The following is a 14,756-nucleotide window of genomic DNA, read 5'->3' as shown; positions in this document are numbered from 1 at the left end:
ATAGTAAATGTTCAATAAATGCTGATTGTAACTTTTTATTCACGTTATATTCACCTGTTGTTTGGAAGAGATATTTAGATTTGATGTGTATGGCCCCAGAGAGTAAAAATATAGAATGCCAGGTTGTACGTAGGTTTAAGAGAGAATTCCTAGCAGTCAGAGCTTCTCAAGATGTAGAGGGCTCCTAGGAGCAGGAGTTGGGGGACCTGGCACCAGTGGTGGAGTTGAACAGAGGCAGCTGGCTGGCCCCATGACGGGGCAGCTTCAGCAAGTTTAAAAACTGCTGGCCTGGGATGGTTGGAAGACTTAAGTCCCTTCAACCACTGTGATTCTCTGAATGGTCAGCATTATTGTTTTCAATCTGGGCATGAGTGAAGAGAGAGGGCTTTGTGGAGAACCTGTTCTGACCAAATACTTTGAAAACAATTTTGTTTCCTAAATCTTTGCTGTTAAGCCTTGTTGTTTCCTATAGGCTGAGCAGAGATAGTATATCTGCCCTTAAGGTTGTTCTTAGAAGGATGGAGGAAGATAGGCTGGGCGTGGTGGCTCACACCTGTAATCCCAGCACTTTGGGAGGCCAAGGCAGGCGGATCACCTGAGGTCAGGAGTTCAAGACCAGCCTGACCAATATGATGAAACTCCGTCTCTACTAAAAATACAAAAATTAGCTGAGCGTGCTGGCACGCGCCTGTAATCCCAGCTACGTGGAAGGCTGAGACAGGAGAATCGCTTGAACCCAGGAGACGAGGTTGCAGTGAGCCAAGATGGCGCCATTGCACTCCAGCCTGGGCAACAAGAGCGAAACTCCATCTCAAAAAAAGAAGGATGGAGAAAGATAGTGTTTTTACCTCTTTAGCAGGAAAATAAAAAAGATGCTATTTAAATTGAATAACAAATTGGAATTCTATATGCAGTTATAAACACCACTGAGATAATCTATGTAAATTAAAGCACTTTAAATACACTAGGGGACTCTGAAATTTAAATGTATCTTATTGTGAATACCATTATAAAAAAAATCCATACTCTAATTGCTCTGGATTTTTATATATTATTTTATGTAGTGAATATTAAACCTATTTTCATTTAGCTCATCATAAAACAAATGTTCTTAGAAGGGCATTTCTTGGAGTTTAAGACGAAGTGGAAGAATTAGGAAAAAGTATAGGCAAGGAGGAAACAGTTTATTGGCCCTGTGGCTGCCTGACTTCACCAAGCAGAGGCCTTGCCCTTGCCTTCACCCTCCTCTTCCTCTAGGGTCTGCAGCAACATCTGGGCCACTCGCCTCTAAGGGGAATCATGAGATTCCTGAACTCAAAATCTGGTAAACGAACCTGCTTTGTTCCCAGCTTTGTAAGTTTCATTGTATCCTAATAGTGGTTATTTTAAATCAGAGATCTATAACCTCCCCACCTGGTTTAGACTGTTTCCCTGTATCCACAGGACCAAACTAGAATGAGGAGCAGGAATGGCATGACGTATGCCTTCTCGTCCCTGCTCGCATCGTAGCTCATTGGGGTCTTATGAGCAGGAGGAGCAGGGCTGAGGGCATGGTAGAGGTAAGAGGTGAGAGTCTCTCTTAGGAAGTAGCTGAGGGAGCAAGGTATAGATTGAAGCAGGAGAGACTGTCTTTGTTTCTTGTTACCCTTTCCTAAAAAATATCCATCTGTCTGGATAGTGTAGATGAGAAAAGCTGTAGGGACTGTTCTTGAGTTGTAGGTCGGTCCTTGGGGTCTATGCCTTTAACTGGTCTGTTTGAGGAAGCTGTAGTGTAGCTATCTCACCACTGCCTCTTTGATGACAATTTTCTGTTTCTGGACAGACCTTACCTTCCCCTCTCCAACTGTGCCCTCAGTTGGTGTGTTTTTCTTTCCTGTTTGGCTGCAGGATTATTACAGTGGTGGCTACTATCCTGCACAGGACCCGGCCCTGGTCCCCCCCCAGGAAATTGCCCCAGATGCCTCCTTCATCGATGACGAAGCAGTAAGTTAAGAAAGCACAAGTGACCATCTTTGACCGCTGGTCACCACATTTCAAATCTGAAGCCAAAGGAAATTAAAAAAAAACACACACACAAAAGACAAAACTGTATCAGGATTAGGTTGGCAACATGTAACGGAGAAACTCTAAATAATAGTGGCTTATATAAAGGAAGTTAGTTTTTTTCTTCATGGAAGAAGGATATGGGTAGGCAGGCCAGGGGTGCTTTGGAAGCTCCACAGAGTCAGGGATCTAGTCCCCTTCTTTTTTTTTTTTTTTTTGGTAGAGACGGGGTCTTGCTTGTTGTCCAGGCTGCACTTGAGCTCCTGGGCTCGAGCATTCCTTCTGCCTTGGTCTCCCAAAGTGGTGGGATTACAGGTATGATTTACCGTGCCTGGCTTCAGTCTCTTTCTGATCATCGCTTTGCCATCCCTAGGCTGTGGCCTTTATTCTTATGGTCCATGATAGTTAAAGCTACAGCCATCACATTGGCATTGGAGATGCAGCAGGGTAGAGAAAGAAAGAGGAGGAACACTTCCGCTCGCTTTCTAGGAGACTTCCTGAAAGTTCCTAAGAGCACGTCCACTTTGATCTCACTGACTAGAATCTGCTCATATGGCCATATCTAGTTGTTTGTGTTTTTTTTGTTTTTTGTTTGTTTGTTTTGAGCAGAGTCTTGCTTTGTTGCTGAGGCTGGAGTATGGGGGCACGATCTCAGCTCACTGCAACCTCTGCCTCCCAGGCTCAAGCGATTCTTGTGCCTCAGCCTCCTGAGTAGGAGTAGCTGGGATTACAGGCATGTGCCACCATGTCCAGCTAATTTTTGTATTTTTAGTAGAGACGGGGTTTCACCACATTGGCCCAGGCTAGTCTCGAACTCCTGGCCTCAAGTGATCAGCCCGTCTCAGCCTCCCAAAGTGTTGGGATTACAGGCGTGAGCCACTGCATCTAGCCGGCCATATCTAGTTGTAAGGGGGTCTAGGAAATGTAGTGTTTTATTAGTTGTGTGGTAATATGCCTAGCAAAAATTTTGGATTCTTTCACACTAAAGAAGAGGAGAATGGATTTGGGGAGGCACCAAGCAGCTATGTTAAATACCGTCGTGTTTCACATAATGGTCTCTCACTGCTGCTGAGCTTTCCCAAGCTTCAGCAAAAGGAAAGGTGAAAGCACAATGTCCTGTGACTTTCAGGCCCTTATTCAGGATATAAAGTACTGTTCTATCTGCAGGGAAGTCACAGCCTATTAGGAGGGATCTGCAGAAATAGGGGGTGCTACCTCACCATGGAGGTTCTTATAAAAAATAATTCTTCTCTGCTTACCTTTTCCCAGAAAGGTGTCCATCCCTTTGCATACTTCTGCCTGTGCTTGATACTGTGTTCATCCACTCCCCTATGGATATCCTTCTTGGCAGGTTTGATAGTTGGTTTCTTTGGGAACCAACTAAGCCTAGGAGACAGCTGAGAACCCAGTTAGTGGCAAAAGTCAGTTTCTTCTAGGTAGAGTGAGTATAGAAGGCCTCACTAATGTTGAGATCAGGACTGGGTCTCACTGAAGCTTCTAAGTTTTAAAATTCTATTCCTTCTTCACCCCACATTTGCTTTGAGGCACACCTCTGGATGACTTGTGTGATTTGCATTTTGCTTTTTTAGGAAGAGGAAGGCGTAGCAGTGTCCTAGAAAGTTTACTGGGCTTTTTTTTTTCTTTACCTTAAAAGCTTTTGAAGTAAAGCTAAGACTCTGTGTGTGTGAGAGACTCCTTTTCTACGCAGCCCCACATTCTTTGTCTCTAATGTCCACTCTGGTGTGGGGTCTGTTGATTCGGTGATACCGAACAATTAGAAGGAACAGAGATGGACAAACAACTGATTTTTAAAGGAGAAATCCTGGAGTTCTGTGTTTTCTGGGAGCTTGGAATTTTATTTTTTTAGAGGCGAGGTCTTGCTGTGTTTCCCAGGGACCACAGGCACGCACCACCACACCCGGCTAATTTTTTAATTTTTTTATAGAGATGGGGTCTCACTTTATTGCCCAGGCTTGTCTCAAACTTCTGGGTTCCAGTGATCCTTCCACCTTGCCTCCCAAAATGCTGGTATTATAGATGTGAGTCACCCTGCTTGGCCTGCTCTGAATTCTTTTTTTTTTTTTTTGGAGACAGAGTTTCACTCTTCCCGCCCAGGCTGGAGTGCAATGGTGCGATCTCGGCTCTCTGCAACTTCTGCCTCCTGGGTTCAAGCGATTCTCCTGACTCAGCCTCCCAAGTAGCTGGGATTACAAGTATGCACCACCACGCCCAGCTGATTTTGTATTTTTAGTAGAGGTGAGGTTTCTCCATGTTGGTCAGGCTGGTATTGAACTCCCGACCTCAGGTGATCCGCCCACCTCGGCCTCCCAAAGTGCTGGGATTACAGATGTGAGCCACCGTGCCCGGCCTACTCTGAATTCTTAATTCTAAAATTGTATGCAGTCCTTTTAGGCAGATACCATTAAAATAAAATTGATTTGGGGGTACATGTGCCAGTTTGTTACATGGATATATTGCATAGTGGTAGGCAGATACCGTTTGAATACAAATTCATATCACTGGTTCTCTGCTCTCATTCATGTTTGGAGATACCTCTTAGCTTCCCTTTTCCTGGGTTCAGGAGACGTTCTGAGTAGAAGTAGCCTTTCATCTGGCATCAAGGGAGTTTGGTAGATGGCAGGGTGAAAGGACGTAGAGAACTGAGGGTGCCTTGGGATTGGTGGGTCACAAAATCATTCCATAAACTCTGGCTCTTTAGTGGCATCTGCTGACACCCTTGCCCAGATTCCTGACTCCTGCATTTTTTTCTTTTCCAGTTTAAGCGGCTGCAGGGCAAGAGGAACCGAGGGAGAGAAGAAATCAACTTTGTGGAGATCAAAGGTGATGACCAGCTCAGTGGGGCCCAGCAATGGATGACTAAGTCATTGACAGAAGAGAAAACCATGAAGTCATTCAGCAAAGTAAGTGGGAAACGTCTATTGAGTGGTCAGCTTGGGAAGCTGCAAAGCAAAATCTTGTCTTACTCCCCGTCTTGACCCCACACCCCATTGTTATTGTCACAGCACCTTTAGCAAACACATTTTGCCCATGGTACTGGAGTATGCACTAAACCTCACAGATACAGCTCCTGCCCTCTAGAACTTTGCAGGACTTTAACAGCTCTGCAGCTGGATGGGGGGTCTGGTTGCTGAGATCGAGTAGTTGGTGAGGCCTCCCAGCCTGTGGTTGTGGCTCCTTCTCAGGCTGCACAGAATCCACAGCTGCTCTACTCTTGCTGTACAGTCAGATCCTTCTTTCCTTTTTTTGATTTAAAGTTTTTTGCTTTTTTTGTTTTAATTTTTATTCTTTTAAAATGCTATCTTCTTCCTTTCCTTCCCTCCCTCCCTCCTTTCCTCCTTTCCTCCTTCCTTCCTTCCAATTGTTTTCATTTTTTGGTGTTTTTTTTTTTTTTTTTCCAGAGTCTCACTCTGTTGCCCAGGCTGGCATGCACTGGCTCAGTCACAGCTTATTGCAACCTCTGCCTCCCAGGCTCAAGTGATCCTCCCACCTCAGTTGCTGGGACTACAGGTGCATGCCACCATACCAATCTAATTTTTGTATTTTTTTGTAGAGTTGGAGTTTCACTATATTGTCCGGGCTGGTCTCGAACTCCTGGCCTCGAGTGATCCACCTACCCTGGCCTTGGCCTGCCAAAGTGCTGGGATTACAGGCATGAGCCACTATACCCGGCCCCGGTTAGTTCATTGTTTCAAGCTGGGACCTGGCTCAGCACATTTTTGAGGTGTGGGCACAACAGCACCTCAGAAATCCTGGAGTCCCTAGATTCTGAGCATGCAACTCTTCTGTGTTCTCTTCATTATTGATGGTAGCCAGCTGTAGTCTTTCCAGTGCTTTTATTCATCACATTTCCCACACCACACTCCTGCCTTCTCTGTCCTAGTTTTCTTCAGTCAGTATGATGAACATTTCTTCACCTAGTAGCTGAGAACAGCAAATGTGGACATTTATGAGCCTGCCACAGGAGGGGAAATGTGGGAAAACCCTGGACTTGAGCCCAGCACCAGTGAGACCAAGGTCGAGGATTTTGTTCCCTTTTCCTCCCCCCATTTGCTTTGCTTTGTTCTGTGGCCACAGATGGCCATACAAGCCCCAGCCGTTTGTTTTAACTGAATGCTGGCGGTCATACAGGACAGAGCAAAGGACTGTGGTTTGATCAGCATAGATCCATCACTGTTTACTGGAAAAACCACTTAGGAGAGCATGCTCTACCAACTGTGGGTCGAGAAGCATAGTCACATAGTAATAGCTACTGTTGTTAATGCTCACCGTGGGCCAGGAATGGAGCTGGATGTTTTATGTGTGTCATCTTTAACTGTCACATTAAATGACATTAAATAGCAGCAAGCAATTAGTATTTGCTATTTTCCTATCTCCAAGTTTTCTTGCCACCGTCTCATTATATTGAACTAGATTTTGTTAAAAGGAGAAAAAGATATGGTCCTTGTCCTTGAGGAGTTGACAGCATAGTTGGGAAGAAGAGATTTAAGGACACTTGAGTGTAAATGATTACAGTACAAATTGATTACATAAGTGCTGAGGAGACTCTAGAGAGGAGTTTTGGGAGTTGGGTGGAGATGATTAGGAAGCTTCTAGTCTGAGACAACTCTGGCAGAGGACAGAAAAACCGCAGAATGAAAGCCCAGACCAATATAGACTTTGACAGTAAATCATTTGCATCAAAGTTTGGTTACGGGTTCAGTGCAGTTACGGGCGGAGGCTGGAAGACTGAGGAGAGGTAGAGTGATTGTGAAATTTCTAATTCCAGGGAAGCTGCTGGCACTTACTAGAATGGGGAAGGCGGGGGTTTTAGCCAGAGGTGATTGATGGGAGCGAGCTTGATAAGCAGTAGGTGGGAGACAGGCTAGACATCTGGCTTGACTGGGGAGAGGGGGACAGAGATGAAGAGAGTTTGAAGGGAGATGGGCACAGGGATTGTGGGAGGGCCTGGCAGGGGGGCAGAAGGTCACCTGTGCCCTGGCCCACAAACTGTTTCAGACTGACTGCAGGCAGTTAAACTGGTCTCAGATGTCCACAGCAGACAGAACCCCATGCTAGGTGCTAGGGGTGGGGTGGGATTACCAAAGACGCAGAAGACAGTCCTGACCTCAAAGCATTTCCAGTCTAGTGGGGGATATTAGCAGGCTATTTCAGGCAAGTGTTCTGAGCTGGGTTTTTTGTATAATGGCTTTAATAAAAATAAAGGCTTTGTAGTATATAGAGGTAAAAACAGCTCCAACTTTTCTCCCCCAGGATTTGGGCTGTGGAATTGGCTTCTCAGCCCCTAACACCACACCATCTGGGTACATGAGAAACTTCTGCTTTCATCCTGTGGATTAATGAATATGTTTTCTTCTCTTGCAGAAGAAAGGTGAGCAGCCAACAGGCCAGCAGCGGCGGAAACACCAGATCACATATCTTATTCATCAGGTGAGAGACAGCTGAGGGCTCTGGCTCAGGCAGGATCTCTGTAAATCTGGGAATTCGAAGGCTGAGATACGAGTTAGAAGCCCAGATGCTTATCTTTTAGCAGCCCATCTTTTAGCAGGCATCCTCTCCTATTCTCAGAGCGGCCACTAGGAGGGGATACATCCTTCAGAATTATCCTGCTCTACTTCAGTCTCAATGCAGATAAGATTCAGGTGCAGGTGCTTAGAATAAAACTCTTAAGGGAAAATCCAGATATCCAAAACATAATGTAAGAGGAGAGTGAAATGGTTTATCATAGGGTTCTTTTAAATAGCAGGTTTCTCTAGTAATTTAAAAAACTTAAAAAAAAAGTTGATTCACCAACTTAGCCAAACATCCACCTGATGAAGAGGTTGGTTTTATATTCTTCACTTCTGTGGCGGGGAACATCAACACAAATAATTCAGAATTACAGGTAATCCAAAAATGTCTTTTGAAACTGGAATATGTCTTGGTATTTATTTAATATGACTGGGCAGCTTTCAAATACAGTTGACCCTTGACCAACACAGAGGGTTAGGGATGCCAGCACCCTAAACAGTCAAAAATCTGTGTATAACATTTTTTTCCCCCTTTTTGGAGACAGGGGTCTTACTCTGTCACCCAGGCTGGAGTGCAGTGGTACAATCATGGCTTACTGCAGCTGCCGTCTCCTGGGCTCAAATGATCCTCCTACCTCAGTCTCCTAAGTAGCTGGGACCACAGGTGTGTGCCATCACACCCAGCTAATTTAACAATTTTTTTGTAGAGATAGGATCTTCCTGTGTAGCCCAGGCTATGTGTATAATTTTCGATTCCCCTAACAGCTAACTACTAATTGCCTACTGTTGACCAGAATCCTTACTGATAACACATATTTTGTATTTTGCAAAATGTGCTGGGTTGTCACACCTGCTGGCATAGCTGCAGTGATAGCAACAACTTCACAAATTTCCTTTTTTTTTTTTTTTTTTTTGAGACAGAGTCTCGCTCTGTTGCCAGGCTGGAGTGCAGTGGCGCAATTCCTTTTCTTTTTTCACAGTGGTCCTTATGCTAGATTCATTTATCTTGAAGTGGCAGGCAACTGCAGCTGCAGACCCCAGTCTACGGAACGTACCAAACAAGTCAGCTTTTTCTTGTAATGTCATGACTTTTCTCTGCTGCTTGGGAGCACTTCAGCATGACTAGCAGCACTTCGTATGGGTCTTATGGTGTTAAGATTTATGGGCTGGGTATAGTGACTCACGCCTGTAATCCCAGCACTTTCGGAGGCTGAGGCGGGGGGATCACGAGGTCAGGAATTCGAGACCAGCCTGACCAACATGGTGAAACCCTGTCTCTACTAAAAATACAAAAAATTAGCCAGGCGTGGTGCCTGTAATTCCAGCTACTCAGGAGGCTGAGGCAGGAGAATCGCTTGAACCCGGGAGGTGGAGGTTGCAGTGAGCTGAGATCGCGCCACTGCACTCCAGCCTGGGTGAGACTCCATCTCAAAAAAAAAAAAAAAAAAAAGATTTATGATATTGTACGCAATGAAAAACACACGAGAACTGAGAGAGCACATTTTACTGTGATATGCAACATACTAGAGAGACAAGCAGCTCCCGTGGAAATGATTAGCATTACTTGGTGTTTTAAGCAGGTACAATACTTGAGCTCACTGCAATAGCAATAAGAGGTGGCTGTGAAATTATGACATTAGTACAGTGTGTACTACAGTGAATTTTATGCAGTTAAGATTTAATGCTGTATCTTTATATTTGTTGATGTTTCTCTTGACTACAAATGGCACCATGTATGATCTGTATTTGTGTGTGTACATTTTGATAAATTTTAACTTTCTATAGATTTGTGTATATTTTATGGTAGTAATGATAAAAATAGACTAGTACCTACATATATTTTATGCATTCACAACATACCTTTTTCTTAGTTTTTTTAGTATTTCTAAGTTACACAGTTTGTGTTTTCAAGTTGTCACGAATTTCCAAAAAAGTTCTAATATATTAAATATTTATTAGAAAAAAACCCATGTATGAGTGGACCTGTGCAGCTCAAACTCATGTTAAGGGTCAACTGTATTTAGTCATTAAATATCTTTTTAAGACTTATTGAACTAAATGGTGTCAAAGATACAGACATGAATAAGACCCTTTCCTGGCCCCTTTCCTGGGAAGTGTACATTCTGGTTGGGGATTTCATGGCAAATCTTGCTTTCATTGTTTTTGTCATATTTTCACCTTCCTTTCAGGAACTCCTTTGTACTCTTTCCCTGTCTTGTGGTTTGTAGGGAAAGGATTTGAGAGTAGGATATTATTTAAACTCAATCTCTTAACCCCCACCCCAAATTCCAAAGGAGATGAGCAGGCATCAGATAACTTTTGGAGGGTCTTGAGAATCCCCTTTCTAGGGTGGTACTTCTACATTCCAGAATGTGGTATAGAGCCAGGAGTTGTTGAGATCAGAAGAAAGAAGTCATTCTTGTACCTCTCAGTTTTTCACAGCTTCAGTCATTACTTTAAAATCCTTTGAATTTCTAAGGTACCACACACTGTATTCAACACAACTGCAAAACTGTATCTCCAGGCTAAGCAATTGTTTGTTGGTGTTCTGTTTTGACTGGTCCAGAGGAGCCTTTGAGACTGTCCTCTCCTACTCTGCCGGTTGGGTGTCTAAGAGAGCTGATTTTCTTCCTTTTAGATGCTAAATTCTAGTTTTCATTTGCCCATTTCCTATTTCACCTTTTGAGTTTTAATTCTACTAGAGGAAGCACCAGGATTCTTGAGTCTTTATTCTGCTTAAACCTTGATAACTGTCCAAAGAAATGATTTTTCTTTGCTTTCTTGGGGCCTTCCCCTTTTACTTTGATAAGTCTTTCAAGGGGTTTGCAGTTCCCCCATAATCGTTTTGATAGGAGAAAGATTTTAAATTGGGAAGCTCACAGAGGCAAGAGGACAGTGTTTCTCAGAATTCCAGTTTGACCCTCCCCTACCCTTCTTCCTTGCCACAGGCCAAGGAGCGGGAGCTGGAACTGAAGAACACCTGGTCAGAGAACAAGCTCAGCCGCCGTCAGACCCAAGCCAAATACGGATTCTAGGGCTCTGGAACTGATTGCTCCCAGGATCTCCTGCCAGCCCAGCTGGCCTGGCCCCCAGCTTCACCTCTGGGACCCCAGCTGCTCTAAGCCCAGGATCTCTTTCCCCAAGGACCCAGCCCTCGCCTCTGCGAGAATGAACATATTTGATAGATTTTTCTTAACAAGTTAGAAAATTCAGCTCCTTTCTGTCCTGGAGCTAGCAAAGACTTGTGTGATGCCTCCGAAGGGGCTCTGAGTTCTGGGATGGGAGTTTTGCTCTCTGTCAGGTGTGATAAAATGTTGAACCCTCCCCACCACTTTTTTTTTTTTTTAAACCAGGGATGTCTGTTGAAATAAAACATTCAGTCTGACAAACATTGCCTGCCCTGTCCCTGGATTTGTGTTTACCTTGTGTAAAGCACCTTCCAAATGATCTTGAGCTGCCTGATTGCTTTGCTATTTTTCCTCTCTATCCACCATCTAGCTGGGTTTGTGGCCATTGAAAACCCTAGAAATGGTATGCACAACTTTATATGAGGCAGGATGATTTTCAGAGAGGCCTGTGATCCCAAATATGTATTGCTAATCTCGGGTACCTCTGGAGACTGGGTGAAGTCAGGAGGTTTTTTCTGTAGCACAAAATAGTGTCAGGCATAAAAATCCTATCCAGCAGGAGGTAAAGTGGCAAAATCCCTGTCCCTGAAGATGATTCAGATTGACGCTGGTAGTCACTGGTCTGGATCAGTTTGGAAGCTTCACATTGAACTTGGGTGCTAGAGAGATACCCTTGGAGACTTCCAGAGCCCTAGCCTTCATTGAAGAAAGGAGGTACAGGGTCTGTAGACTCCAATTATCTGTAAGGCACTGTGACGCCCAGAAGTGGCAAGACAGATGGGATGATTCCAAAAACAGTGTGCAAATCATACTGCAAACCACCACTGAAAAATATGGCTAAGGGTACTAGGATTCCAGTAGGGCTTAGCTGCTGTGGTTTCCTGCAGGAAAGTAGCGTTGAGGAAACTCCTGCAGAGAGCATTGGATGTCAGGTGGAGGAGCTGTTGACCAGAAATAGATGCTTGAGTGTACTGTTGCAGGAAAACACTGGGAAGAATTAGTGTTTGGCAGTCCTGGTGACAGAGAGGGGAGGCTAAGGCCATAGGGGCATTTGAGGTATGTGGTGGGGTCCTGGGGATGGGAAGGAAGAGGCAGAATTTAGGAACCTCACCAAGCTTCTGGTTTTGTGTGCTGGGGTAAGTTGAGGAGTCTGTTTCTCATTAAGTACAGAGAGGGTTTCATCACTTACAGGAAAACCACCCGCTTATCTGAAATCTGACCTACTTCGGGCTGGAGCCAGACAGGGCTCCTGCATCCCACAGGGACACTCAGGCTGTAGTTGTCCAGATCCATGCATCCAGCCAAGACTTCAGCAAGGAGCTTCAACCCTACCATGCTCCCAGTATTCACAGAGGCAGTGGGGGTCAGGGCTGAGATCTGCCCCTCTGGGGCGTCACGGGTGGTGAGGTGTGCTCAGCAGGGCCTAAAATCTTAGGTTCCAATGAGTCCAGTGCTTCCTTTCTTATACCAATATGCTACAGATGCAGCCCGGCCCATACGAGTCGCCACACTCCTGGGATTCAGTAATTCAACTTTAGGGGCTGTGTCATGTTGTAGCTGGAAGTGCTCTGGGCTGGGAGGCAGAAGATGGTGAGAGGGAGACTCCCAGATCTTCTGGAAATGGACAGAATTGGGCTAGATATCTCTAAGGGTCCTCTTGCCTCCCACTTCCTTCAGTTCACTCAAGAGTCTTAAGCCACATTTTTTTTAAAGCCACTTTTTAGTTCTACCAAAGATGGCATTGTATTTGGTGGTTGGAATTTCCTGGTCACTGAGAAATAACCAACAATTAGAAAACGGATAGACTTTATTTGGGAGGGCTTCCTGGAGGTGGTAGCCTCAAGTTCTGATGAACAGAAGACAGAGACAGTAATGAGGGAGAAATAAGAGTGATAACTTGGTTAAAATTAGCATGGCAGCAACAGCCAAGGGGCAGAAGGAGAAAGGTATGAAGGCCTTGGTCAGAAATGGATCCAATTAGCCCTGGAAGATGTTGGTGGGGCCGGGGCAAAGCTGGATGTGCAGTGTCACATTGACCAGAACAGTGGAGCTGAAGAAGCTGAGGTCTACGAGGATCAGACTTAGAACCCTCACAGAGATGATACGGTTGTCGTAATGAGGGTGTTTCAGTGCCTCTGCAACGCTGCTGGCCCCTTCGGAGGGGCCCAGCCACATCTCCACTCTAGCCGGGGTGCTGAGCTCACTGTCCAAGAAGCCCCAATGTATGGAAGAGTGGTTAAAGTTCAGTGGGGCCTGGGGGAAGTGGCAAGGATGTTGGAACACTCTGGGCTGCGTGCTCCTGTCTGCCCCTTTTTACCCCTTTCCCTCTAGGTTCAGCTTTCTTTTTCTTTTTTCTTTTTTTTTTTTGAGATGGAGTCTCGCTCTGTTGCCCAGGCTGGAGTGCAGTGGTGTGATCTCGGCTTACTGCAACCTCCGCCTTCCGGGTTCAAGCGATTCTCCTGAGTAGCTGGGATCACAGGTGCCTGCCACCATGCTCGGCTAATTTTTTTGTATTTTTAGTTTCACCATGTTGGCCAGGCTGGTCTCGAATTCCTGACCTCAGGTGACCCACCTGCCTCGGCCTCCCAAAGTGTTGGGATTATAGGTGTGAGCCACCGTGCCCAGCACAACCGGCCTAAGTTCAGCTTTCTTTCAAATGAGGACTCGGTGATGACCAGCCCCGCCCCTCCCTGAGTGGGTTCATGGGATGTGATGTTACTCTTCAGTCCCCCTGAGAAGCCCCTGAGCCAGAGTTACAGATCACCTTACTGAGACTGTGCTGCATTAGTTGAGGGGGCAGATAGGATGAAAGGGGCAGCTCAGGGAAGGCTGGAGCAGGAAAGAGCCATCAGGGTAAGGCGTGGAGCTGAAGGGGCAGGGGCTGGAGGACAAAGCTGGACCCTATAGTGGGAGCAGTGCTCTCTGCTCACAGCAAGGTCTTCCATGTGCGTGACAGGGTGAGAGGCTGCCCTTCCACAGATCTAAGAGTGGGCTCAGCCAGAGAGGCTCTGCCTGGAGGAGGCAGGAGGAGGGATGGAATGACCATGGGAAGACTGTCGGTGAGAAATGCCCTCCCCCTCCTGGCATGTGGAGTCTCGCTCAGCATGATCGCCCCAGTTCGCTTTTATTGTACAAGTTACTCAACTTCTCCCTCCTGAGGTCTCACCGCAGCCCCAGGCCTCACCTTGGAGTAAAGTCAGCAGGATTGTGCAGGGGTGCCCCTCGTGATGGGGAGGGAGCTTCCACCACCTTGGTCTTCAGGGCTGGGCCTGCAGCTGTGGCCCTCAGCAAGACTGGGACCTTATCCTTTAGCCTAGGAGGGGCCCTGGGGTATTAAGAGGAACACTGGGTTGGGATGACAAGATCTGGTCCCTGGGCCTGACTGCCTTTGGCTCCCTGTCACCTCCCCTCTCTAGACCTCAGTTTCCTCTTTAGTTGAGCCAAATACTCTGTCATCAAGGGTCTCTGAAGTCCCTTCTAGCCCCAGCAGTATTGCTTTTCAAAGCCCTTCACTTGCATGGTCTCATTTGTGTGCAATGAGACCCTGTGCGCAAATGAGGCATTATCTCCATGCATAAGGAATGGAGGGACCAGTGTCACAGAAAAAGAGTTCCCCTGCTGAAGGTTGCACAACTAGTTAGCACAGGGTCATAACAGACCCAGGGCTCTTGATGCCATAGCTTCATCTGAGCTCCACCACCCCTTTGGTGTGTCCACCCCATGCTCTGTGGAGCCACAGAAGGAAGAAGAGGGTCCCTAGGTCCTGCTCTGCCCCTGGCTTTGCTCCTGCCCCTGTTCTGCTCCAGGCTTTCTTCTCCAGAAACATCAAGTGGGTCACTAGGCATTTCTGGTCCCTTCCCCACACCTGCCCATTCTGTTACACCCCAAAGTCTGGAGAAATCTATTTTCTGACTTTCTAATTTCTGTCTCTTGCTGTACAATAAATATGCCACTCTTTTCTGCCTCCTCCCCTGCCCCAAGGAATCAGCCACGAGGTAACTGACTCCCTGCGTCTAATCTGAGACCTTTCTGGCACTTTGAGCCTCCTCTCTGATTT

At 46.0% G+C, this 14,756-nt stretch overlaps 1 protein-coding gene across 2 annotated transcripts in view; it reads left to right on the top strand.

Moving 5' to 3' along the window:
• Positions 1-10,960, top strand: part of PRCC (proline rich mitotic checkpoint control factor) — a 33,204-nt gene extending 22,244 nt beyond the window's left edge. Inside the window, exons 4-7 of one of the 2 annotated variants that reach the window (XM_003821032.6) lie at positions 1,888-1,983; positions 4,821-4,964; positions 7,426-7,491; positions 10,520-10,960. In XM_003821032.6, coding sequence (XP_003821080.1) covers positions 1,888-1,983; positions 4,821-4,964; positions 7,426-7,491; positions 10,520-10,606 — 393 coding nt within the window. In that variant the 3' untranslated portion in view covers positions 10,607-10,960. The remainder of the gene's footprint in view (positions 1-1,887; positions 1,984-4,820; positions 4,965-7,425; positions 7,492-10,519) is intronic. The other variant, XM_024930352.4, reaches the window with a different exon arrangement.
• Positions 10,961-14,756: the final 3,796 nt, after the last annotated feature.

Source organism: Pan paniscus, chromosome 1 (genome assembly GCF_029289425.2).
Source record: "Pan paniscus chromosome 1, NHGRI_mPanPan1-v2.0_pri, whole genome shotgun sequence".
Classification (NCBI taxonomy): domain Eukaryota; kingdom Metazoa; phylum Chordata; class Mammalia; order Primates; family Hominidae; genus Pan; species Pan paniscus.
The sequence above is the reverse complement of the archived record's forward strand: the minus strand, read 5'-3'. Positions and strand labels throughout refer to the sequence as shown.